The sequence below is a fragment of the Notolepis coatsorum genome (assembly GCF_963971535.1).
Source record: "Notolepis coatsorum genome assembly, chromosome: 7".
Taxonomy (NCBI): Eukaryota; Metazoa; Chordata; class Actinopteri; order Aulopiformes; family Paralepididae; genus Notolepis; species Notolepis coatsorum.
This window is the reverse complement of record NC_140171.1, coordinates 45,443,605-45,469,969: the sequence shown is the minus strand read 5'-3', so window position 1 is coordinate 45,469,969 and position 26,365 is coordinate 45,443,605. Positions and strand designations below refer to the sequence as shown.

General features: G+C 44.2%; 2 protein-coding genes across 2 annotated transcripts; one reads left to right on the top strand and one right to left on the bottom strand.

The window, feature by feature from the left end:
• The first annotated feature begins 839 nt into the window (after window positions 1-839).
• On the top strand, window positions 840-8,761 carry LOC311232235 (volume-regulated anion channel subunit LRRC8E). Its single transcript, XM_084318968.1, has 3 exons — window positions 840-1,109; window positions 3,206-3,358; window positions 4,703-8,761. The coding sequence occupies exons 2-3, from the start codon at window positions 3,218-3,220 to the stop codon at window positions 6,989-6,991; spliced, it is 2,430 nt and encodes an 809-aa protein (XP_084175094.1). The 5' UTR covers window positions 840-1,109; window positions 3,206-3,217; the 3' UTR covers window positions 6,992-8,761.
• Window positions 8,762-24,180: 15,419 nt separating this feature from the next.
• cdkn2d (cyclin-dependent kinase inhibitor 2D (p19, inhibits CDK4)) lies at window positions 24,181-26,286 on the bottom strand. The gene is made up of 3 exons (XM_084317941.1): window positions 26,121-26,286; window positions 25,601-25,761; window positions 24,181-25,059 (listed from the first exon to the last, which is right to left on the bottom strand). The coding sequence occupies exons 2-3, from the start codon at window positions 25,739-25,741 to the stop codon at window positions 24,709-24,711; spliced, it is 492 nt and encodes a 163-aa protein (XP_084174067.1). The 5' UTR covers window positions 25,742-25,761; window positions 26,121-26,286; the 3' UTR covers window positions 24,181-24,708.
• Window positions 26,287-26,365: the final 79 nt, after the last annotated feature.

Sequence of the window (26,365 nt, the reverse complement as noted above, 5' to 3'; positions counted from 1 at the left end):
ATTAAAGGGCTCCAGTGATTTGGACAATTTACTTGAATCTGTGTTTAGTCTTGTTAATCTGACTTATTTCAAACCCTGGCCAAATGGCAAGGAGAAGCCTACCTGACATTTCCCCCCAGCTAAAATAATTAGACTAAGCAAAAACCCATCTTCCGTATAAATGTCTGTTGAGATGAAATAATGGAAGTGTTTATCTCGGATCCTTATGAATAAGGCCCCATCCACTATGACCAGGTCGTAGATAAGAAAATTATATAAAACGGTAACATTGTAGAGAACTTGCAAGGGGGAAAAGGTCATGACATGACCAAGGTTCTGACAATGGTCGCTAGATGGTGACAGAGATCATTTTTTGGAAGACAGGCCAGGACCAGTCCAGGTTTATAACTAAATAGTTAATTTCAACATAACAGACTAGTCATATTATTTTATTGTGTTGGCTTAAATTTGATTTGCACAATGTTTGATTGTATACACGTCTCTATAGTATTACAAGTCGTATACACGTGTAATATACCGGCAATAGGCCTCCCGTGATACTTGTCGACACCCCTCGTTCCCTTGTTGAATCTGGCAGATGAATGTGACATTATCAGAGGAAACCCTGCATAACTACACGAAGGCGTACTTTACAGTATCTGGAAGGTATAAGAATATGGTATAAGTCACTAATAAGTGCCATTAAAAAATAAGCATAGGAATACAGTAGGATACAGTCATGTTCATACCTTGCCGTAGGCCTGTTAAAAAAACGAAGTCCGTTGCACATGAGTGGTGGCGTGTTTCTGGAAGAGGAGGCTCCTGTCTCACCTTCGAGATAGAGCTGCTGCCCTGCGTGCAAATGAAAGGACCGATTGCGTGGGTAGGACTGGAGTCAGTCTAGCCTGTCTGAGTGTACACTACACTGTGAATGGAACTATGCTAAAAGGCGCTGTCAAGCTGTGCTTATGAATTCCTTGTGTCAAAGTCACTGTCAACCGGGAAAGAGAAGGACGCGCAACTACTACTACTCCCCAGTTAGAGCGATACAATCCTGGCTGAACACTATGGGACAGCGCTCCTCGTGATTCTCTGTTTTGGAGAGTTCCAACTGACACCTGTGGATCCAGGTAAGTTGATCGCACCGCACCTGTAACAATTGTTTGATCCCCCCCCCCAAATCTACTTTAATGTACAGTAGTTGTCACGTGTAATATATTATCATAATCCAAGGACAACTCGAATAGGTTCAGAATGTACAAAGAGGGAAAGAATGCTATGCCTTTCACTAGTAGTAGTCATTGTGACGCTATTATAGGCCTACTATAAAAATGCGTTAAATTGTATAACCTCAGATTCCGTTTATTCTATTTAGCCAAAGTCAGTTCATGAAAATACGTATTCTACTTACAAAGCCTTAGGTTAACGAGTTGGCAAACCTATTATGTAACTTTGAAGAAAGAATAATAGTCTATACCGAAAGATTATTAGACTTTGGCTTCAAATCCCTGAACGACTTTATCAGGATCGGGACTAAGTTCTCTAATTTAGACTTTGTACACGATACAATTACCTCAACTGTATCCCTTCCCTAAACGAGAGGAACCTTTCTTTTTTTGTTCTCGGCAATTGTTGTCAAACTAGTTTATCCAGTTTGAAACCCTGTACTGTATGGGAACTGACCGTTTAGGGACATTCAAGGCTGTTTTCACATGATCCTTTTTGCTGACAAGAAATATTCAGCCTTACATAAAGTATATCCTCTATAAACCTGTCCTTTAGTTAAACGGGCACTTCACCAAAAACAATGCTGAGTGATTTATTTAGCACATAAGCTCACACACATCCAAAAAACGTTAAACACTTGTGCACACTTTCATTTAGTTTGCCAGTTATTGTTGAGAGTAAATTTGTTTGAATATGCCCACCTGTGATGTCAGCGGGGACATTGCATTCTTGTATTGTGTTAATTACGTCTCAATGATATACAAGGTATTGCTATGTTTTCATCTACATCATGTCATGCTGCTGTACTGAACACAACACAAGGATCCAATGTCCCGATGACATCACATAATATATGCAGATCATATGATACTGGCAAGAGAAATTCCCTAATACTAAAATCTGATACCATGGGCGTTTGCAGCATAACAGAAATCAAACCAACTACCTTTCTTCATTTTTGACATAGAAGAACCACATTGGATCTCCCTGGGGGGGGGGGACAATTGGTTATATCAAAATGTTTTGTCTAATGGCCCCAAAATAATGGTCTGTTTCGTTGGTAAAAGTAATTGGACTAGTAACCTACACGGTTTTGTCTGATAGGCTTAAAGGAGCACTTCATCCAAAAATTATAATTTGTATATCAATTACTCACCCCGTAATGCCTTGAATTCATGAAGGTTTATTTCTTCTTCTCACGTGTCTCCACTCAAAGGAGAATCCAAAATAACAGTAAAATACTTGATGAATTGAAGTTAACAGATATTTGGTTTAACAACAGCAAAACAATTACCACACATCCGTTTACAATCTCACAACTTGTGCAGTATAATCCAAGTCTCATTTATCCAGTTGTATTCTCAGTACTTCACAAACATGCATTTTCGTAAAGAAATTAAAAAAAAATAACCTTGCTAACGAAAACATTTCCAGTTCAATGCTGCAAATTGAACTTGTGAGTTTGTGATCAAGTGTGTTGAAGTCATGAGGACACCATTGCTATAGGCAACTGCTGGGCAATGTGTCTTAAGCCACTGAGGCTAACGATTTCCCACTTACAACGTTACTTGAATACCACAACCGTGGGCCATTCATTGACTTTGTGAACACAGAAAACACAAGTTCCATTTGAAGGCAGCACTTAACCGGAAATGTTTTCGTTGGCAAGGTTTTAGCCAAAATGCAATGAGACTTACTGCACAAATTGTGAGAGAATTAGTAAACAGATGTTTTGATATGGTTTTGCTGTTGTTAAACCAAATTTCGTTTACCATGGAGACATGCAAGAAGAAGAAAATAATCGTCATGAATTCAAGGCATCGCAGAGTGAGTAATTGATATACAAATGATCATTTTTGGGTGAAGTGCTCCTTTAAGACTCAAAACCATATCTGCACTGAAAAAGTGGTAGTTGTATGGTGCACTGCATTTTTCATCTCACATTTAGTTCCCCATTGGCTATACTCACTTTACCATCGCCTTTCCTTTCTCATTTCAGACACCAGCAATAATGATCCCAGTAGGTGAGTTTCGGAACTTTGCCACGGAACAGAATCCTCAGTTCCGGGTCCTGAAGCCATGGTGGGATGTTTTCTCAGAGTACCTGTGCATCGCCATGCTTATGATTGGAGTCTTTGGATGCACATTACAGGTGAATTTCCTTCAAACCAACCGTGTGTGCACCATTTATTTTTAATACCATTAGGTACAGGGGTATAGGATCTATTGACTTCGCAACCACTTGACGTTGACATCTCTGTGCCTACCGATAATATGCAGGACTGATTTGAAGCTATTTGTCAGAATGAGTTTTTGAAGGAACCTCTCATTCAACAAGAGAAGGTGTCAACAATACTGTGTTTGCAAAGGCCCTTGCCGTAGAGACCTGTGTCTAATCTAGTGTCACATTCCAATAACCATTCTTACACTATGTGACCTTCAAGTTAGCCAAAGATTGTGTAACTGAACCAACATTCCTTAGTCTTTCCCTGACCCAGTCACCATGGATTAAGGTCACTAACTTTCTGTTTAATGTGTCATCCCCAAACCACCTGACTTCCATTCCTGTTTCATGTCAACTGAAATTAAAATATAACACAACACAAAAAACAATTTTATATGTAAACAGTGATGGAAGATTACAACACTGGCTCTCTAGATTCAGAACATGAGGGAAGGGTAGGGCCATCCATAAGAGGGGGGGGGGGGGGGTCTGGGGCCCAGCTGCTAGGGGGGTGGGGCTCATGGAGGCCAGGAATAAACGTATGATATGAGTTAAGCAGGTTTGGGGAGGGCCTGAGGAAGGGTAACAAATAGACGTGCTGCTTTGTTGCTTTCTTTTCTTTTCGTTTTACTTAATTTTTCAAGAAAGGTGGGAAGGGTTCTCTCTCCTCGACTACCCTCCTTAGCTGAGACAGTAGGATTGATTAGAGGGTTACAGAGGAGAGCTGAATTGAGGGAGACACAATGGTGTCTGGTAGGGACAGCAGTGAACATTTATGACTGCAGGTCCAGGCACAGCAGTTGGAGCAGCCTCTCTAGAAGTGCTCCTTAGGTCAAAAGTGATTATATACTTGTTCTTTGGAAACCCATAGACTTGACACAGGGGAGCGGGGCTTTGCCTGTAATGCAGGTGGCTTGGTCAAATAATTACCCACTAAAAACCAATAAGCTCCAAATCCTAATTCTACAAGAATAATTACACTTGACCTTCATCAGTCAAAGCATGTGTCAGAATAGTCCATTACCTGACGATTCCAATGACATTTTTTCTCTTTGTTTTAACTTTTAATTTTCCATAAAAAAAAAAACTTGAAATCATAATAATAACATAGTAACAAAACATGCTGTCTCAAATTGTTATACACAACAAAACATGGCATCTGTCAATTAATGTTGATTTAAATTGTTTCGATAATTTCAAATTTCGGATATTTCATAGATTTTATTCAGAGAAAGGGAGGACATTCATTCATTCATTCATTCACTTTCACAGCTGACCCAGGATAAGATCTCCTGCCTTCCAAGCCACTTCACCAGCCCCACCCCGGAGGCCATTGACTGCAGCCACATTCGACGCTATGGGCAGAACGAGACGTGGGAGCACTCACTCGTCTTGCCAGTCAGCCCCATCATTCAGGAGGTGTTTGGCCGCAAGAACAACCTGGACATCCACCAGTATGTGTTTGTCAACCACTACTGCTACGAGCGTGCTGTGCACTGGTATGGGAAATACTTCCCATATCTGGTCGTCATCCATACCATGATTTTCATGGTAGCCAGCAGCTTCTGGTTCAAGTTTCCTGGGACGTCCTCTAAAATTGAACTCTTCGTCACCATCCTGGGGAAGTGTTTTGACTCGCCCTGGACCACCAGGGCCCTGAGTGAGGTCTCTGAAGAACGAGGTGAGGAGAAGTTGGTTATTTTGAGGAGAAACACCATGTCCAAATCCACCCCAGATGGGCCGACTGCAGAGGAAGAAACTGTGGGGCTTCTGAGGTCCTCCTCTGTGAAGTCCAACCCAGATAAGAAGACTCTGGAGCCTCAGCCAGCTGCCTCTGTCTTGGATAAGAAGGAAGGGGAGCAGGCCAAGGCTCTGTTCGAGAAAGTGAAAAAGTTCCGAACTCATGTGGAGGAGGCAGATATCCTCTATGTCATGTATGTGCTGCAAACATGCCTCAAGGTCTTCAAGTTCCTCGTAATTACCATCTACAGTGCAACACTGGTTCCTAACATTGAGATTGTGGTGCGTTGTGCTGTTCCCCCAGAGCTGACTGGATTTGATATTTATTGCTGTAACCACAACAAGGCCCACCTCTTCTCTAAGTTGGCCTACTGTTATATCTGCTTTGTAACGGTCTATGGCCTCCTATGCATCTATACCCTCTATTGGCTGTTTCATCGGCCTCTGAGGGTATACTCCTTTGAGCAAGTACGGTTTGAGACAGGTATTAACGACATACCAGATGTGAAGAACGACTTTGCTTTCCTTCTTCATCTCAGTGACCAGTATGATGCTCTGTACTCAAAGCGCTTTGCCGTCTTCCTCTCTGAAGTTAGCGAGAGCCGGCTTCGCCAGGTGAACCTCAACCACGAGTGGACTGCCAGAAAGCTACGTGCCCGCCTTGCCAAGAACACCAGTGACCGCTTAGAGCTCCACCTATTAATGCTCCCGGGGCTCCCTGACACTGTTTTTGAGGTTCCAGAGGTGGAGTCGCTCAAGCTGGAGCTCCTCACTAATGTCACAATCTCAGGTAGTGTAGCACAGCTAGGTTCTCTTCAGGAGCTAGCATTGATCCACTGCCCTGCCAAGCTCCAGTTAGCTGCCCTGACTTACCTCAAGGAGCATTTAAGGGTCCTACGTCTGGCCTTCGAGAGTTTAGAACAAGTGCCCCTGTGGATGTACTCCTTACAGGGCCTGGAAGAGCTGCATTTGAGTGGTCCTCTTACTAATGAGGTGTCCAGAAGTGCCACTTTGGACTCCCTTAGAGGGCTCAAAGCCCTGAGAGTCCTTACTCTCCGCAGTAACCTCACCAAGATCCCGCCCAGTGTTGGGGACGTGGCAGCACAGCTGCAGAGGCTGTGCATCTATAATGAAGGCTGTAAGATCCAGGCTTTAAGCAGCCTGAAGAAACTAACCAACCTCACCTCACTGGAGCTGGTGGGTTGTGAGCTGGAGCGCATACCCAGCGCTGTCTTCAGCCTGGCCAACCTCCAGGAGCTGGACCTGAAGGAGAACAAGCTGACCACTGTGGAGGAGATCCTAAGCTTGCAGCACTGCCAGCGTCTGGTGACACTGCGACTGTGGTACAACTCCATCAGCTACATCCCCGAGCACATCAGCAAGCTCCGTACCCTGGAGACTCTGGACATCAGCTGGAACAAGCTCCGCAAGCTGCCCTCCAGGCTTTTCTACTGCACCAAGCTTCGGCACCTGGACGTCTCTCACAACCAGCTCACCTGCCTGCCTCCCGAGGTGGGCATCTTGCAGAGCCTCCAGTTCTTCTCTGCAGCCTTCAACTCCTTGGAGTCGTTGCCCGATGAGTTGTTCTCCTGTAAGAGGTTAAAGACGCTGGCTCTGGGGAACAACCGCCTGTCCTCCCTGAGCCCCAGGGTGGCCAACCTGACACAGTTGGTCCGCCTGGAGATTAAAGGGAACCGCATGGATTATGTACCGCTAGAGATAGGGGACTGTCCCCTGTTGAGGCTCAGTGCGTTAATACTAGAGGACAGTCTGGTGGATCTGCTGCCATCAGATGTACGAAACAGGATGACTGACAGTTGAGTTAGTCACATGGAAAGTTGAGTTAGTCACAGTAGTTGGCTGTCATCACTTCCATCACTGAAACATATTCAAAATGCGATATGATGGTCTTCTTCATACTTGCAGAGATGGAATTGAATTTGTAAAGAGTCTTAATGTATTCTCTTATGTATGTATTTTTTATAGAAGAAGAGTTTTTTTCTTCTTATCCCTCAAACTCATCAGCAAAGCAATCATCAAGAGATGTTATATATCGTCGCTGGCGGAAGAAAACCTTGTAACTAAAAATAAAAATCTTCATAAATTAACTCAGTAGATCATCCTCCATATGTGTGTGTGGTTTTACAAAGTTTAAACAATAGGAAAGCATTAAACCGATCATCTGTCTAAACCTTGTAACTCTATTCACCCTCAAATCTGTGTTCGTTTTTTCATCTCCTGAAATCTTATCCGCCAGCGACGATATTTTGATCAAATCAATGTAATAAGTGAATAATCCACTTGTAAAGTTTTATTAGAAAACATTTTATATACATTTTAAATACAAATATATTTGTAATAATACAATGTTTATAAACATTTTGGTATATGAATAGTTGTGTTGTAGATATTTCCCTATGTCTTCTTTTACACTGAAACTGAAGGGTGTTTAATGTTGTGCTAGTGCTGGTCTGAAGGAAGTAAGGTTTACAGTGAAAGACAGAGGACTTCAGAGTTTCAGTCTACTGTTGCAGTAGTTGTATACATCACCACTAGCAGGTATTGTCTTAAGGTTTGTTGGGTCTTTCTAGCTGGGTTTATTTTTATTCTAATATATTGGTTGTTTTTTTATATTGTCTTTTGAGTAAGAACTCTTACAGCGTCCAGCCACAGACCAAAAAGGGATGGGCAGACTAACCTGAATCCTGTTCAACAGGTTTTTATGCAGAATGAATGAGCGTTGTATCGTAGAGCACAACGGCTCAAGTTTCTGTCTTTCAGTGATGAGACAAGTGTGGAGAGGAAGCCTGCCTTGGGAATTGATCTTTCCTCACACTTTCAGTCAAACGGAGGGCAACTTGATTTCATACACTAGATTATGAATCGCATGAAAGTTGTTTTCAGTCAAGATTGGAATACAACACAGAATACTAATTATACAAGAATGCAGTATGCAATGTACTACCAAAAGCTGAAGTGAAAAGTTAAATCTCTCTTCAAATTTTGTCCACGATTAACGATTGCTACAAATCTTAGCAGAAAATTTAGTTGTGCCGTTTTTGCTTATTTAGTTCTATGTCTACCTACCTTGTCAGCACAAGGTTCACCCCACCTTTGAATTCCAGATATAAAACTCACCTTTTTCAGAGTGCTGTCAAGGGATTGTCTGACAATATTATTTAGGAAATTAAATAGTCACCAGAAGGGAGTTTCATGGTCACTTGAAACCCAATATGCCTGTAGCTGTATTTGCGTGAGGTCAATATTATTATTACACACACAGGTGCAAATTGCTACAAGTTCATCATAAACATTGCACATTGTGATTCAGTCTAATTACATGCTTATCTCCAAGGTGAATGGTAGGTGTTAAAATATTTGCACTTCTCAGAAGCGTGTTATATGCAATATATTTTTCTCTCTCTCTCTCTCTCTTCCAATCTCTTTAGAAAAGTACGAGAGAGGCTTGTGAGTCGGAGAGAGTGCGGCCCTCCTCTGGAAGGTGGGCAGGGATAGAGCCACTGAATGTACTAGAGGTTGTAGAGTGGAAGCGCTGGGGGTCGATCACCTTGGATCAGTGGAGGTGACGGCTATTTTATGACCTTTTTATAACAACACTGACCCACCCTCTTATTTGACAAGGAGTTGTGAAGTACAGGTGCCAACCTTTGGATGTAGGTATTACATAGGAAATAATAGGCCACATAATTCAAATGTGCAAATATAAACCACTCCAAAAATGAAGATCCAAAGAAAGGATGCAGAAGGATGGGTAACAGCAGCTTATCTGGCATACAGTCTCACTGATTGGAGGCAGTACAGAGACTGTTGCAGCTGGGCCAGGGAGCGTGAGGAGGGACTTCCATCACTGTCACCATGCTGCTTTCATTCCAAATGGTCTATTTCCATTTTGCATCACAATTTGCATCACAGATACTGCTTCAATGTGCAGTTTGTATATTGGATTAAGAGATAAATAAATAAAATGGATAACGCTGTTGTAAAAATGTTGTTGTAAAACCTTTAACAATATACCTCCCAGCTCTACACCATGTCTTGTCCTTTAAACCTTCTCAGCTGGGGGAGTTCCAGCAAATCAAAGTAACTGATGTCAGTGAAGGTTCATTATCAGTCCACACTGAGGGGGTGGCATCAAGGTGGCTGTGGGAACTTGAGGCTGAGCTCTTCTCTGAGAGAGGATGTTGGTGCAGCCTGTATATAAACCTTCCATACTGCTAAGCAGTGCACTGAAGGATTATTCACAGGGTTGTTGTATTGACAAGCAGACATGTAGCACACCTTGACCCAAGTGATCAGGACAGGTGTCTTTTCTCTGGGGAGACTGAACGAGTGGAGCATCATGCTTTGCCTGATGAAGGTAAAAGAAGGTAGGGCTTAATTTTTACGTACTTTTTTTTATCTTATTTGGATGGTGTATTGTTTTAAGTTGATATTGTTTTATATTGGATTGCATTTGCAACAATAAAGACATTTTAGAATTTGAATGATCTCTTTCACTCTTTCTCTGTACCACAGACACACTATTTTCTGTGTGTGTGTGTGTGTGTGCGTGTCTCTCTCTCTCTCACACACACACATACAGGTGGTGTGGCCAGTGTTTCTCCTCACCCAAACAGCAGTGCACAGTCATGTCCTGGCTTGTGTCTCTACAACACAGGATCGTATATTAGCCAATACAGGGACATACCTCAGTAATCCTTCAAGGCAGCTGGAAACCTGTCAGGAGGTTACTGCCAGTCCTAACGCAATCCGAAATTTGACAGGGAAGGTATACAGCACTTATAGAGGGAGAGAGGAAGAGAGAGAGCACCAGATGGAAATTTCCATAGCTGGGTTTGTAGACCCAGACCACATCATGATCTGACAATTATTTCCCTTTTCTCTCATGAGTCTGGCTTTACTGTGTCATCGATCTGTAAGGTTGAATGATCATTGCATGCATAAATAACATTCCATCCAACTGGAGTTAAGGAATGATACTCTGAAGTGACACTTGTTGGACTCTCAATAGCCCTGTTTTATGACCTCAGGAGTGGCCTTTAGTTAACCCTTTAGGCCTACCGGTCACTTCTTGAAATACCTGGAAATTCACAATTTCAACTCTAGAATGTTATTTTGGTGCTATTTCAAAAGTTATCTACAATAAAAAATAAAAAAAAAGATTTCCCCCTGTAAATTTTGGCTGCCAGGAAACGCTTAAAAGCGTCATTCCCGGCCATGCTCAAGTTGCCGGAGGACGCTTTACAGCGTCCTTATATCAATATTTCAAAAATCTGCGATCGGATTCATATGTCCCCTCCGCTGGCCTGAGATCCACCAGGAGGACCCACTGAGCTCTCTGGCGGTTCAGGAGCGCCATCTGGTGGCCGATCGGCGCAATCGCTTAACAGGAAGTGGCATAGAGGTTGTGCTGGACGGCCGTATTACTTCCGGGCACTCGCTATAGGTCCCGGCATTCTAGCTCGTCACAATACACAGCGATCGATTGCCAATAACTCGATAAACAACATGATTTGGACGTATATACCATTATACAAGCTGGAGATGGACCGGGTAAATCTACATCCCATAATGATAAAATGTCTACTCTACGATGATCGCCCAACGGCGCGCGGAGACTGGGGTGAGTTTTAGCGTGTAACGTTACCGTCTTCGATACTAACTGCTATGATCAACATTTGACCCACATTAGATGATTGGTATAACGCTGCCCACGGAATTATAAACGCCCCCTAGCCCATCCGGTCAACATCAGATGATGTGTAGTAACTTCTAGAAGTACGTCTAGTTGGAATTTTTTATATCGCGCTGATTGCCATAAAACTGTATTGCATCATCAATATAATGCATTTGGGGCTATAGATCACATTCTGGAGAAAGCTGCAGAAAGAGATGAAAACATACTTATACATTAGACCATACTTTACTATGAATATGTGAATGAAAAAGTTTAACGTTGCTACACAATGAACAATACATATAGGACTTTGAATGGGCCCTAATAATGGCAATGTAGCAATAGAATTTAAAAAGTTATAGCCATGCAAAGAAGGGGTACTTCTCCATAGCCAAATAGAGCCGGCAACCTATGGTATATCATGAATTTAACCCATGGCAACCAAAGTGTTAGGTCCGTGAACAGGCCCTCGACCGGTACCCAAAAAATGTGGGTGCTATGGGGCATATTTTTCCTTAGGGGGCATATCTATGAAACTTGGCAGGCTGCTTCATAACCTAAAATAAATAATAAAATGTATTGGGAGTTTTCTTGAATTTGCGTTGCCATGGCAACAGTAGCCGATAAAGGCCCAAAGAAGAATAGCGGACAAAACTATATAACTACATGGTACAACATGGTACTACATGATACTACATGGTACTACATGATACTAACAGGGTAATACATGGTACTACAGAGTACCAATGTACAGTGTCCCCCCTACCCAACCCCCCCCCCCCCCCCCCCCACCTCCAATGTACAGCCCCACCCCACCTACCCAACCTCCCCCAATGCACAGTTTCTATGTCAAATGTATATACACTCTTTTTCTGGATTTTTTTAGTATCACAAACAGTACTGTATTTGAAAATCTGGTATGTCATAAATGTATAGATGTAGCAGTACTGTCTATCTGTATGTCGTGTGTGTCATATGATGAATTGAAAATGGGGGACCCTGATGGAAACAAGACGAAAGTCTTTCTCAGGTCTGCATCCTCTTAACAATTGTATGTATTGAGCTGTACTGTACTGTACCCATTCTGCAATCTGTTAATAAACTTTTCAATCAATTAATCAATCTACATGATACTACAGGGTAATACAGGGTACTACATGGCACTACAGGGTACATGGCAATACAGGGTACTACAGGGTACTACATGGCACTACATGGTAGAAGTAATACCCTAAGTGTGACTGACTAGATGCATCGGGCATAGGTCTAAAAATTGACACTATGTCACTTCACCTGAAGGGGCATATGACCGCTTATGGCTTCACCACTTTTTAGCTAACAACAAATCCTGATTTCACTAATCCTATGCAAAAAACACCTATCCCATCCTTTACAATGATTGTTCAACTGCAAAAATTAGTAAATGTTATCAATTCACCATGACTTGTTAAGGAAATAATGGATTTTGAAGAGTAGAAGCAGGTGCAAAAAATTGCATTTTTTTGCTGTGGTGAAAAGAAGGAAGTTGCAGATCTCCAGGGTCTATCCTGATTGGTCAGATGGGATGGTGACAATATCTGTGTCATAGCCTGACCTGTGCTGATTGGCTGGAAGAAGTTTTTTTCATAGATTAAAGATCCCCCCTCTCCCACCTGGCTAAATATATTGTATGGGGAAGTGGCCAAAAATGGTTACTTGGCCGGTAAAGGGTTCTGTATCGTTAGTGGCTTAGCTTGGCATCGCCTTCTGCACTATCTCGCGTACGTGCACGCGTACTGAATAAACCACAAATGTACCTCTAATACCAGTATTAGTCTGACCACACCCCTCATCAGCTTACCTTCATAAGCAGGTGTGTGGTCACCTGCTCTCCTCCTTCTCGCTTTCACCACAAGGAAGAGGTGCCTCGGTAGATCCCCACACTTGACACCATGATGGAAGAAATTGGATTAGGAACAGCTTGGGAAACAAGGATACGTTGACATCATATCTTTATTTTCTCTCTCACTATTTTCGAGAAAATACGGCGATATTGTCTTCGTACTGGAGTGTCTAGAAGATGATGATCATTCTACAAACCCTCCACCGGTTTTCGTATTGGGAGCACGCCGCTGCATGCTTCTCAACTGCAGTTCCTTGCTGTGTTTGTTGGGGTGAAACCTGTCAGGCCACAGCTGAACTGTCGGACATGCCGCTGTTGTGAGGAGCGGTGCGTTCCAGGTTGGGTGAGTAGTGTTTTGCTGGCGGGCTCCACTTGTCTGTTAGTGCTATGGGGGCTACTAGACAAAGTTTATGGAAACCGGCCCCAGGCTAGGGTCCTTTGTTTAGCCGTCTAGGCGACAGAAGGCCTTGGTCTGGCGACCATTATAGTTTTAACTAGTGGGCCGCGACCATTGACACTGGTGATCCCTGTGTGTTCTGGACGAGTGGATTCTCTCTGTCACCGTGTTAAGACCCCATCTTTCATATCCAAATGAGAGTATTCCTTCACGAGGGGATATGTGCATGTAATGTGCGATAGCGGCAGATTCATGTTCAAAGTCAGCTATACAGGCCAGTTGGTACTGTGCTGATTCCGCCGGACGTGTTAATGTCACCGTTGTGAAGCGGTGTTGACGTCTTGTTTTCTCTTTTCTCTTAAAAAGTGAGGAGGGTTCAGAACGGCGGCCTGTCTGGGTGAGTGTTATGTCATTGTTTACATGTTCATAGCTTACGGTTAGCCGGTCGGTGGCCTGGCGCGGGGTAGCTTGGCTTCTCGCGCGCCGCCGGGAGCTCGCTCCTGATCGCGTGCGTCGTAGATCGGCGTCTCGCGAGCGGAAGCGATAGCACCCGAACGGTTGGAGCAGCCGTTAGCTTGATGCTATTCTGTTGAACGTGCTTTGATTTTTAACATGTTTTACACTCTTGACCACGACGTCATCCTTGACAGGGGATGTTCGTCAACCCTGCCTGAGCCTAGACGGGGATTGCGTCAACAAAGAGGGCTGTGTTCTACGGTGGCTTGTGACTGCACTTCGCTGATCTGCGTTCCGGGCAGGTACGGGGTTGGCCAGACCCTCATAACACGTCTTCTGGTTTTACCTTGCTAAATGTATTGTGAATGACGGTGTTTTTTCCCAAAACGTGTGTTGTTGCAATGCATTTGAGATACGTTGCGGGTTGTGTGTGAGCTGTTTTTGTCACTGGCAGTAGCTTCTCCGTGCAGGTCGTGATGTATTGATCTGGTTGTTGTGTGAGAAACATCATGGTGTTTATGTGTACCGTGTACTCACTACTAAGGCAACTAACCTATGAAGCTATGCTTGGTGACGAGTGAGTAAAAGAATGTTCTTTCTCAGACTGTAATGACAATGGACAGTGAGTTCACACATTAACAGGTTTTCCTGTTTTAACTGGCCGTATTGAGGGTAAAATAGGAGGATTGTGTTTTTCCCCCCCCGGTTCCCTGGGGACTTTATCACCTCCTATCAGACATGTTGTGCATTAATTGTGTCTTTTGTGTGGTAGGGATACGATGTAACTCTCAGCTTGATTGCTGAGGTTGTGCTAAATCTGCTGGAGAAACTTATTTCCTAAAGGGAAATTGGTTTGGTTGCTGTCATGTGTGCTTAGCAAGGCCTGTGGTTGATACTAATCAAGAATTATGTATTCTCTCATTGTGATGATGATGGGTTGTGTGTGTCATGTGACCTACAACTGGGTTGTACTGGCCACAGAAGCACATGTGTATGTTGGACCGGGGTTCTTAGAGCCCTCTCTATTCTGTGTTTTTCCTTAGTAAAAATCAGATAGCAGGTTAGCTCGTGCGCTGTGTGGAGCTGTGAAACGCTTCATAGAGCTGACTATGACTGTGTCATATTCTCTTTTTGTCGTTACGTCGTATCATGGGTGTGGGGTCGTAAAGGGGTGAACTGGTAACCTTTCCTCTCCCCATTGTTCTGTCGGTCAGGGGTACACCCCCTGTCCTTCAAGGTTCCCGTCACGTGGCGGTTCGGCACGTTACGGGGGGGGGGGGGGGGGGGGGGAGGGAGTTCCTGGTCCCACGGCCTGGTATATTGGGCGTGTGCACCGCAGGAATTCCCCCGCCATAGAGTACGTCACCGTGCGCGTCTCTGTTGGTAGGACTTCCGTGTGCTGTTCAGGTCCATGTGATGGATCTGTTTTCAGGGGGGGTGGTCAGGGCTCCTCCTCACCAAGCGCCTACTCAGGCCTTCTGTGAGTTCGGACTCCTTCTTCCATGTGATCCATGTGAGGAAGCCTCCATCAGAGTACAGAGCCTTCCTCCTCAGATTGTCAAAGTGAGTGGACCCTCTAGAAGGGTCCTTTTCTATTGTATGTATATTCGATTCAATTCGTTTATTGAGTGTGTATGGGTTCGGTGCCTCTTCCCCGGAGGCCCTAAAACCAGTTTTTTACATGGCTCAAGGTGCAATATATTCTTTTCAATCTGTACAGCTCGCGTGGGAAGTCTCTCTGGGGATCCCCGTCTCTTTCCTATGGGAGGGTGGTGGGATGTAAAAATGTGAACATTTTTTACCCCGGCTGTGTAGACTGGGATACATACTGTTGATGCTTCCTTCTTTCTATTCCAGAAGTGTTGGAGTTAGGGAGTGTCACACCCCTCTTGTCGTTCCCCTGGGCGCCTTGGGGATTCAATGACAGGTCTAAATAGCCTGTTCATTGATGGGGGTGTGTCCCGACGCACGTATAGTGCTAGCTCGCTGTAAACAGGCGATTGACTGGCACGCCTTAGTTGCTTGTGGTTGAAACAGCGTTTTTATAAAGCAACTGAGATGGGGGTTTTTCCTCTTCCGGCGACCACATCCCATGACCTGGGTGGGTTGTCGACGGATCCTCGTTCATGTCTGGGGGATGATGACGGGATGGATCTGAACATATGTAGTGGGGTCTCACGCCCTTGGGGTGGGCCACCAGGCGCGGTTCGTCCCGACGTCTGGGTGGCGCCTTCTTTTCATGTTAAGATCAACACGCATATCTGCCCTTCTCCTGGAGTAGGCATGTCGGCGTGGTTAGGGCACGGGACTGGTTCTGGTCACGCTGGTCCAGATCAGTTGAACCCGTTGTCCGCCGGGGATGCAGATCTGCTGTTCTGGTACCCTGAGGGACTTGGGCTTTTTTCAGGGGGAAAAATGCCAGGTCGGTCTGGGTGTCACAGGGTTAAGCGCTATGGAGACCCTGGTTGGGTATGTTTTTACTCAGCACTGTCGTCATGGCTTACAGCCATGCCATTCTGTACGCGCTCGATCTCGTCGGATCTCGGCCGCTACACAGGTTGGTCCTGGTTAGTACTTGGTTGGGAGACCGCCGGGGAATACCAGGTACGGTGTGCTTAGGGGCTGGTTCTCCATTGTTTTTCGCTCCTCTCTCACGCATGGCGAAGAGGGGCCTGTGGGGGTGGTTTTTTGACCTCCTCTGGTGACCCTGTGCTTCCCGTACCGCCAGGCCCGGTCCGAAGTGATGTTTGCGACCCGTAGGCCTGGGTTAACCCTTTTTGGAAACTGAAACGCTTGTACTGCGGTATAGCCGGTGTATACCCGCAGGTGTGTTTTGGAGTTTTTTCTTGAGGGGTTATAGGAACAACCACCGCATTGGGTAACACCGGGGTGGTTGATTCCCTGGTGTGTTGGAGCAGTGTCAACTCCCGGGTTCACCGGTTGAGGGTGCCCCTGCACGTTCATGACGTCTGCCAATCGTGTCAGCCTTCTCTGCCTCGACCCCTCTGGGTGGGGGTTGTTAAATGGAGGCTTGGTCATGCAACACCGCCAGCTTACGCTCCTTCCGCCGGGGCGGCTGTGTTCAGCTGTCCCCTCTGGCGCCTGTCTCGTCCGCAGTCTCCAGGCTAGGGTTAACAGCCTGTTGCCTGGTTTTTCCCCGGTGCGCTGCCTGCTTCCGTTGGTTAACCTTTTTTGTGTGCTTACGGCCATGCTGACTGCCTATTCTGCAGGGTCAGTGTGCCAGGCGGTGTACTATTGGGGGGACGGGGCCCGCTCGGCTTACTGGCCTGGTTGGTTCCGCCTGGGAATACCAGGTGCAGTAACTGAGGGGCCTTTGTCCGAATACGCTGGCGATGTGGGGGGCGGGGCACTACGTGCCCACCTGGTGGGGTCTTGATGCTGGCATCATGGACTTCTCCGGGCCCCCATTCCAGGGAGTCCAGTCCTTTTGGTGGGTCTGGGTCTTCCTTCGTGCTCCGCTGCTACGGCCTTGCCACGGGGTTGGGTTTGCCCTTGACCCCGTGATTCTGGGGGCAGTAACGAGGTTGTTCCTCCGTTCGTTCCCGGGTGGCATGCGGGTTGTGCGTGTGTGTAGTCGTGGGTCAAGCCACGGTCTGCTCACCCTGTGCGTTGAGTTGCTTGAGTGCCTCTTCGCACGGTCGGGTCCGTCGCCCTCCCGTGACGTCCCTAATAGGGGGGCTACCCTCCATTAGGGGGGGTCGGGGGGGCTCGGCCCTCCCTGTTCTGATGGTTTTGGGGGGCTGTCAGCGGGGTGTATTTGTCAGCCAAGTGGCTCCGCTTGGCCTCCCTTGTGCAGAAGGCGATGCCAAGCTAAGCCACTAACGATACAGAACGTTAGGTTATGACTATAACCAAGTTCTGTTAGTTAGGGGCGATGCTTGGCATCGGACGCCGCTGCAGCCCTTGTCCTCACCTTGTGGTGAAAGCTTGGGAAGGAGGAGAGCAGGTGACCACACACCTGCTTATGAAGGTAAGCTGATGAGGGGTGTGGTCAGACTAATACTGGTATTAGAGGTACATTTGTGGTTTATTCAGTACGCGTGCACGTACGCGAGATAGTGCAGAAGGCGATGCCAAGCATCGCCCCTAACTAACAGAACTTGGTTATAGTCATAACCTAACGTTTTAAGCGGTGCCATTAAAAGGACAGATGAGGGGTGCGTTATTTTCTTTCCTAGCCGCATTTCTGGCAGACGCTCTCTGATTGGCCACTGACTGACGCTCTCTGATTGGCCACTGACATGTTTGCCCAATCGCGTGACGAGCTGTGTCTTTGCCCATTTCCGCGTCGAACAGCCTGCAAACTACCTGGCGTTCTATCGCCATGCTCTAGTCTAAGACAAACTCTAACCTTATCCAACTTCGAAAGAGTGCCTAAGCTTAACCGTCGAAAGAACTTGCCGTCACACTCTAAGACAAACTCTAACCTTAACCAACTTCGAAAGAGTGCCTAAGCTTAACCAGTGTAGAAACAGGCGTCGGCCAATCAGAGAGCGTCTTGCCAGAAATGCGGCTAGGAAAAAAGAATAACGCATGAGGGGTTGATGCATGCAGTTTGAGGTGGTGTGCTATCTTGCCTGCCTGATTGATTGATTGATTGATTGATTGATTGATTGATTGAACATTTTATTAACAGATAGCAGAATGGGTACAATACAGTACAGCTCAATACACACAATTGTTAAAGGAAGAGTCCAACATTTTTGGAAATTAGCTTATTTGCCATCTACCCTGGAGTTAGACAAGAAGATACATACCCTTTTTCTTCTCTGTGCATGCAGTAGCAGTAGGAAGACACGCACTGTTAGCCTAGCTTAGCGTCAGTCACTGGAAGTAGGTTCCTCCATTAGCCTAGTTCCCAACGTCTTCCTACTCCTACTGCATGCACAGAGAAGAAAAGGGTATGTATCTTATTGTCTAACTCCAGGGTAGATGGCAAATAAGCTAATTTCCTTTAAGGGGATGCATACCAGAGAAAGACTTTCGTCTTGTTTACATCAGGGTCCCCCATTTTCAATTCTCATAACATATATGACATACAGATAGACAGTACTGTTACATCTAGACATTTATGACATACCAGATCTACAAATATACAGTACTGTTTATGAGTACAAAAATAGTTTAAAAAGAAAGTATATACATTTGAGGGGGAAGAAACTACATTGGAGGAGGTTGGGTAGGGGGTTGGGTAGGTGGGGGGGGGGACTGTACATTGGAGGTGGTTGGGTGGGGGGGGTTGGGTAGACGGGGTGGGGTGGGAGAAACTGTACATTGGAGGGGGTTGGGTTTGGACATTTACAGGGGCCAGTTTCGAATTGCAGTCTCCCGTAGGTGCTCTTTGAGAGTGGTTTTGAAAGTGGTGATTCACATTCCTTTACAGCTGTGGGTAGGGCGTTCCACATTGATGTGGCATAATTGCAAAACGTGTTTAGTCCCTTGTTTGAGACAAATCTGGGTTTAACATGATTTGTGGAGCTCCCTTTGGTGTTGTGGTCGTGGTATTCACTGACCTTTGGGAAGTATTTTGACATGTACATGGGTACCTTGGTGGTGTAGTGTATCTTGTAGACCAGGCCCATTGCAAGTTGCTGTACTCTGTCGTCTACTCTAAGCCATCCTAGGTTGTCAAAGTGGGCAGGGGTGAGATGGTTTCTAGGAGTGAGGTCAAGCAGTAGTCTGACCAGTTTGTTTTGTGATGTTTGTAATTTTGTTTTTAGCGCCTTTGAGGTGCTTTGGTACCATGAGGTGCAAGCACAGTCGTAGTACCCTTGAATGAGTCTTCAGGGTATTCTTGTTTACCAGAGAGGAGATCCGGTACAAGAATCTAGTTTGTTGGTTGACTTTTTTTTATTACATTGGATGCCATTTTGTCACAGGAAAGATTTGCCTCTAGGATGGAACCCAGGTATGTAATTTCATCTTTCCTTGTGACAATATTGTCACCCACTGTAACTGAGAAGCCATCGGTCTTGCTGAGTTTGTTATTTGAACCGAAGAGAATGGACTCTGTTTTACCCAGGTGTAATGATAGTTTGTTATCAGCGAGCCATGTGCAGATTCTGCCGAGTTCTGAACTGATGGTTTTTTCAACCTGTAACTTGTTCTTGTCAGAGACCAGCAGGGCTGAGTCGTCCGCGAACAGGAACAAGTTGCAGTCACAAGCTTACGACATGTCGTTTGCATAAATTAGGAACAGTAACGGTCCTAGTATGCTTCCTTGTGGAACACCACAGCTCACTGGGGGGGGGATAGAGTACCGTTTACTTCCACCATCTGTTCTCTCCCCTCCAGGTAGGATTGCATCCAGCTCACTGATAGACTATCAAAACCAATTGCTTTTAGCTTGTCAATCAGAATGGAGTTATTGACAGTGTCGAAGGTCTTTTGTAGGTCCAGCAGGACCATGCTGCAGTATTTGCCAGTGTCCACCTCTTGTTTGATGTGGTCGTTCAAATGACATGTTGTCAGCTTGTGACTGCAACTTGTTCCTGTTCGCGGACGACTCAGCCCTGCTGGTCTCTGACAAGAACAAGTTACTGTACAGGTTGAAAAAACCCTCAGCTCAGAACTAGGCAAAATCTGCATATGGCTCGCTGATAACAAACTATCATTACACCTGGGCAAAACAGAGTCCATTCTCTTCGGTTCAAATAACAAACTCAGCAAGACCGACGGCTTCTCAGTTACAGTGGGTGACAATATTGTCACAAGGAAAGATGAAATTACATACCTAGGTTCCATCCTAGAGGCAAATCTTTCCTGTGACAAAATGGCATCCAATGTAATAAAAAAAAGTCAACCAACGAACTCGATTCTTGTACCGGATCTCCTCTCTGGTAAACAAGAATACCCTGAAGACTCTGGCAGGAGCACTCATTCAAGGGTACTACGACTATGCTTGCACCTCATGGTACCAAAGCACCTCAAAGGCGCTAAAAACAAAATTACAAACATCTCAAAACAAACTGGTCAGACTACTGCTTGACCTTACTCCTAGAACCCACCTCACCCCTGCCCACTTTGACAACCTAGGATGGCTTAGAGTAGACGACAGAGTACAGAAACTTGCAATGGGCCTGGTCTACAAGATACACTACACGTACATGACTATGGTACCCTTGTACATGTCAAAATACTTCCCAAAGGTCAGTGAATACCACGATCACAACACCAGAGGGAGCTCCACAAATCATGTTAAACCCAGATTCGGCTCAAACAAGGGACTAAACACGTTTTGCAATTTTTTATGCCACATCAATGTGGAACGCCCTACCCACAGCTGTAAAGGAATGTGAATCACTACCCACTTTCAAAACCACTCTCAAAGAGCACCTACGAGAGACTGCAATTCGAAACTGGCCCCTGTAAATGTCCTAACACAACTCCCTCCAATGTACAATGAATGTCCTATTAAACCCAATAATACACAAGACCCTCTTCTTGGGACCAAGTAAGGTTTAGTCGATAATCCAATGTACAGTTACCCACCCCCACCAAATTCAATCTACATTATCTGTGCCAGGGATAGTACCAGTGACCTCTCGGTTAGAGGTCAGCCTCTACCACAGGCCACCTTGCCTCCCCCACGAGATGCAGGATTAGCCGCTACTGATGTCAGATGAGTGTGTGTGTGTGTGTGTGTGTGTGTGTGTGTGTGTGTGTGTGTGTGTGTGTGTGTGTGTGTGTGTGTGTGTGTGTGTGTGTGTGTGTGTGTGTGTGTGTTTGTGTGTGTGCATAAGGGGGGGTTCATTTGATGTTTACCTTGTCATATTTTTACTACATCTTGTTGCCCGGCAGCACCTAAGTAAGCTCATAGATTTGTTCAGCCTATTGTAAAAGACAGAGGAGGGCCACAACAGTATTTACCTAGGGAGTGTTTTTAGAACTGGTGCCACGCCTACATTTCTTCTCTGTAAAGTCAGGGAGCTCTACCTAGTGGTTCTGTGTCTAAAAATCTGCATCTTCGCTGTCATTGGTTGCATCTCTTTTACAACTGCTTTAAAAACATTATAATCCTTTAATTACTGAAGTTTGCAGCCAACAGGTACAACTACTATACTCACTATTTTCTTAATGGAACCACAAGGTCTTTCAATCAAGAAGAGCATGCTGCCAATGTCGCACAGCCATAATAGAGAATGTAATAATGCAATGTTTATAAACATTTTGGTATATGAATAGTTGTGTTGTAGATATTTTCCTATGTCTTCTTTTACACTGAAACTGAAGAGTGTTTAATGTTGTGCTAGTGCTGGTCTGAAGGAAGTAAGGTTTACAGTGAAAGACAGATGACTTCAGAGTTTCAGTCTACTGTTGCAGTAGTTGTACACATCAGCACTAGCAGGTCTTGTCCTTTAAGGTTTATTGAGTCTTTCTAGCTAGGTTTATGTTGATTCTAATATAGTCTTGTCATCAAGAAAATTTGAATGTATTTATTTTTCTTTTCGTGTGTGTGTGTGTGTGTGTGTGTGTGTAGAGGATTATATACCCAGTAGTTGAAATGTGAACCTCTGTGCCAGCCAGACTAAGTTTGGCCCACACAAGCTGTGGCCGAAATTGAGCAAACTACACGACTCCACCATCAAACCTTAACCAAACAGGGCCCTTTGTGTTTCAATCCAGCTATCATTCTGACCTTGAGTTTGTTTTCCCTGTGCAGTGCATTCCATTGTAGAGTGATTAGAAATGTCCTTAGAGACTCACCTTGGGGAAGCACTGAATTCTGGGTGTATATGTGTGTATTGTGTTGAGCAAAGGACCAACAAATAAATAAACTTGGAATCCCCCTCAGTTTTCATATGCCTTACTTTTTTGTTGTTGTCCTTAGCTCTATTTATTAAAAATATATATATTATTTTGTACCTTAGACTATTGTTACCTTATATATATAAATATATATACATATATGTGTTCCATTACATGTATATATACATTCATACCAATTATTCACCTGTTCTATTCTCCATCCATCTATCATCTATTGCAACAATCTATTGCAACACTATATTATCACCAAGTTTCTGGATCCTTTTTGAACAGCCCTTCTGAGGTGTCTCTCCTCCACACCTGTGGTGCTTCACCCCCCCCCCCCTATTGCTAGGTTTTTAGTGAGTTGTTTCTTATCTTCATTGAATGTCTGGGAGTCTTGCATATTTGGATTTTATAGTGGTTTTTGTTTTTGATTTTTTGTGATGTTTCTTCTTGACTTGTACAGCCCATGGGGGCTATTCCATGTGATCTCGGGTTATACAAATACATTTGATTTAGTTAGCTTTTGTACCCTGAGGCAGTTTATGTTGTATTAAAAGATTAATCACCATATAACAAGAAACTGTTTCACCTGGGTATCATGATTATTGTGCATACACATTGGTTAATAGGACAATTGGTTTTAGCCTATAGTCTTTGTATGGATTTGGCAGTCTGACATGTTATTTATGCGCTGGGGGGAAATTACATAGGTACTATGTGCCTGTTGGCCAGCGTTAAAAGTCTTCAAATCAACATACCTAAACAAGCTGTTCATTATTATTGCCCTTTTTGTGTCACAAGGTGGACCCTTAGTTTGATTAAAGCTATTAGCTGTGCTTTTTGGATGCAGGAACACTAATATAATGTCAGTTCGGTTTTTACTCTTGGATGTGGAGTAGTCAGGCAGGAATGTGAATAATTGATTTAAGATTTAATCCACCAAAACGGCTTGTTCACTATGGGAAGGAAGAGGTGCTGGAAAATAAACAATACAAATTTGAAACATGTTCCACATATTTAAGGTAGTTGTATACAATTGTTGACAAGATACAAAAAAATATATATCACTTTTAAGTAAAATCTCAAAATCTCGGCACATTTAGGCCTAGTTAATGAGGTCCAAAATATTTAAAAGTTTTAGCCACTTAATAAGATGTTAAATTGAGTAGTGCCCTCCTGTGGACAAAAAACTAACTACAGAGCATATCTGGAGGCCTCTGCTACTAACTAAGGGGACATATTGATAGAAATGGGTTTTGCTTAGTGTTTGGATGGATTTTGTCTGAAATTGGCCAGGGTTTGAAGGCTTTAAATTAACAAGCCTAAATAATTAAATGTCCTTTGTGATGGTACAATGGGGACACAAGCTAAATCTGCCGGGAACACTGCCTACCTAATGTGGTGCACAGTTTGTAAATGTTTGTTATTCTTTGATGTGGAGTGGTCAGACTCAGACAGGGAGAAAAACTCACTGAAAAACATGTCCATGTCCAAGTCTTTGTATATATATATATACACAATTAAAAAAAATTATATATATATATACATATATAATTAAAAAAAAACATTTAAAATGTTCCAGATTCAAGGAAGTCATATACAATTGTTGAAAATATGCATGTGCCCTTATATTCTGTTTATCAGTTCACTTAAATTGATAAAAAAAAAATTGGCATTTCATACTAAATAATTATATTTGTCCTGTCAACTGTACACAAGGTATTTATACTGTAGGTGTTCAGAACTAGAATGATGAGGCATAACAAGTATAGAAGAAGTTAAACACTTTATTGTGTGCTTCAGTCCTCAATAGTAAAAGTGAATACTTTCTCATATAAATAACATTTCACCATAACACAATAAATGTATATTTACAAATTCATATTATATCAATAAATAAGTGTACATTCAAAACTAAGTACACCTAATTAAAACAACTATGCAAAGCAGTCATGGTGCACCATGTCAAGTCTCATAAAACTTGTTGTCCAACAAACAAAATATCAACAGTTGAAGTTGCTACACAGAGGAATAATAACACAATCATTCTGAAACAAGAAAACAATTCTATTTACAAGTGTGCATTCCCAGTCCTTAGGGAAATTCATGTAGGTGCCTAAATTGCACTGTGCAAAAGGGGTGTCCAAAAGTCCACCAATTCACTACAAATAAGTTGCCATGTCAATAAGTTCAGTACCAAACATCAACCATGACACACTTAAAAAAAAATCAAGCCTTTACACAGCAATGAATTCAAGTCACCAGGTTTAAAGAGAACGAGGAGGACGTGGTGGTCGCCCAGAGAGCAGCACCAGAGTCCACCTGACTAACTATGAACAATAAGAAAACACCAAATCCATCATCTCCGGCACGCAGGACGCTTGAGCCACATCCACTGCAGTCTGACCACTGGTGTTGGGGTGCGTTAAATTGGAGCGCGGTGCCAAAAACTCAACAACATCCCGATGTCCCTCCCGGATGGCAAGGTGGATGGGTAGGGCGCCACTCTTGTCTGGGGCGTTCACAGATGCACCAAACTCCACCAGAAGCTGCAGTGTGTCGAGGAAACCCGTACGAGCTGCGTCGTGGACTGGCGCTATTCCGTGCCTGTCCTGGACGTTGGGGTCCGCTCCGTGTTCCAACAGCAGACTGGCCACTTTGGAGCTGCCCATCATCATGACCTTCAACAGAGATGCACGCAGGAGTCAGAGGAGGAGACTAAAGGTTGCATCTATAGGTGACAGGACCTGGAACCTGGGTTCTCCCACATCCTGAGAGACTAAAACTAAAACACTAACATTAGCTTATGATACAGTGTGTGACAGTACTGTATGTGCAAATCTGGTATGTCATAAATGTATAGATGTAGCAGTACTGTCTATCTGTATGTCATATGTTATGATGAATTGAAAATGGGGGACCCTGATGTAAACAAGACGAAAGTCTTTCTCTGGTCTGCATCCCCTTAACAATTGTATGTATTGAGCTGTACTGTACACATTCTGCAATCTGTTAATAAAGTTTTCAATCAATCAATGGCTGCCTGGTGATGCAACCAAGTACCAGGTTGATAGCCAGGCCAATTCAAGAAAGGTGTAGTCTAGAAAAAAGCAACAAGCACAGTAGCAATTTGACTTAGGCGTAGGTTTTTACGAGGAAACAAATTTCAGCAAAAGCACAGGCATTTTGTTCTGGACAATTTAGTAACGACGTCAAAAACACCTGCAAGGCGGTCCTGCCGAATTCATTGAGGGTGTCCGGCGGCACCCGGGAGTCCTGCAGCATCCCGCGGACCGCACTCACGTCCCCCTGGGCTGCAGCGGCGGTCAGAGCCCTGCCCGCGTCCATCAGACTGAAGACCATTTTAGGCGGCTTTATTATACCTGCCGATATGTGATAACGAAATGTAATGAAATATTAGATTGAAGCTCAGACTCAAGTATCGTTAGCTTAAAGACAGTGGTAACGGTCAAACAACATAGGCTGGGAAGGTAATAATAGCGATCCATGTAATTTGGTATCAGACATATAATGAACCAGGCGTAACGTTTCTCAGTTACACAGCATGATGATCGATATAGCTGCTCAACAGTGAACATAATGCTGTTTATTATACAACGCTCAAATGTAAAGTAAAAACGGGCCGTGAAAAGTTATGTATGCCAGAAGACGTGACGTTATTACGGTAACGTTAGCACGTTAGCTAACGGTAGCGTAGGAAGCGCCTCATCACATAACTTACCTTGTTCGTCTTGGCGCAGACTAGATACACAGGCGGGCTGTTCTCTTAGGCCGTTTGTGAAATCCTGTAACTTTCAAATAAAATCACCAGAAGAAATGTATAACCCAACTGTATAAAACAGGACATTTGCGCGCTGAGACCTAACGCTACTAGTACTACACACAAGTGTTCCTTCCTCCGGCCACAATAATACAAACATTAGAGAGAATGTGTTTCAACCTATCAGAGTTCGTCTCGTGGGCGCT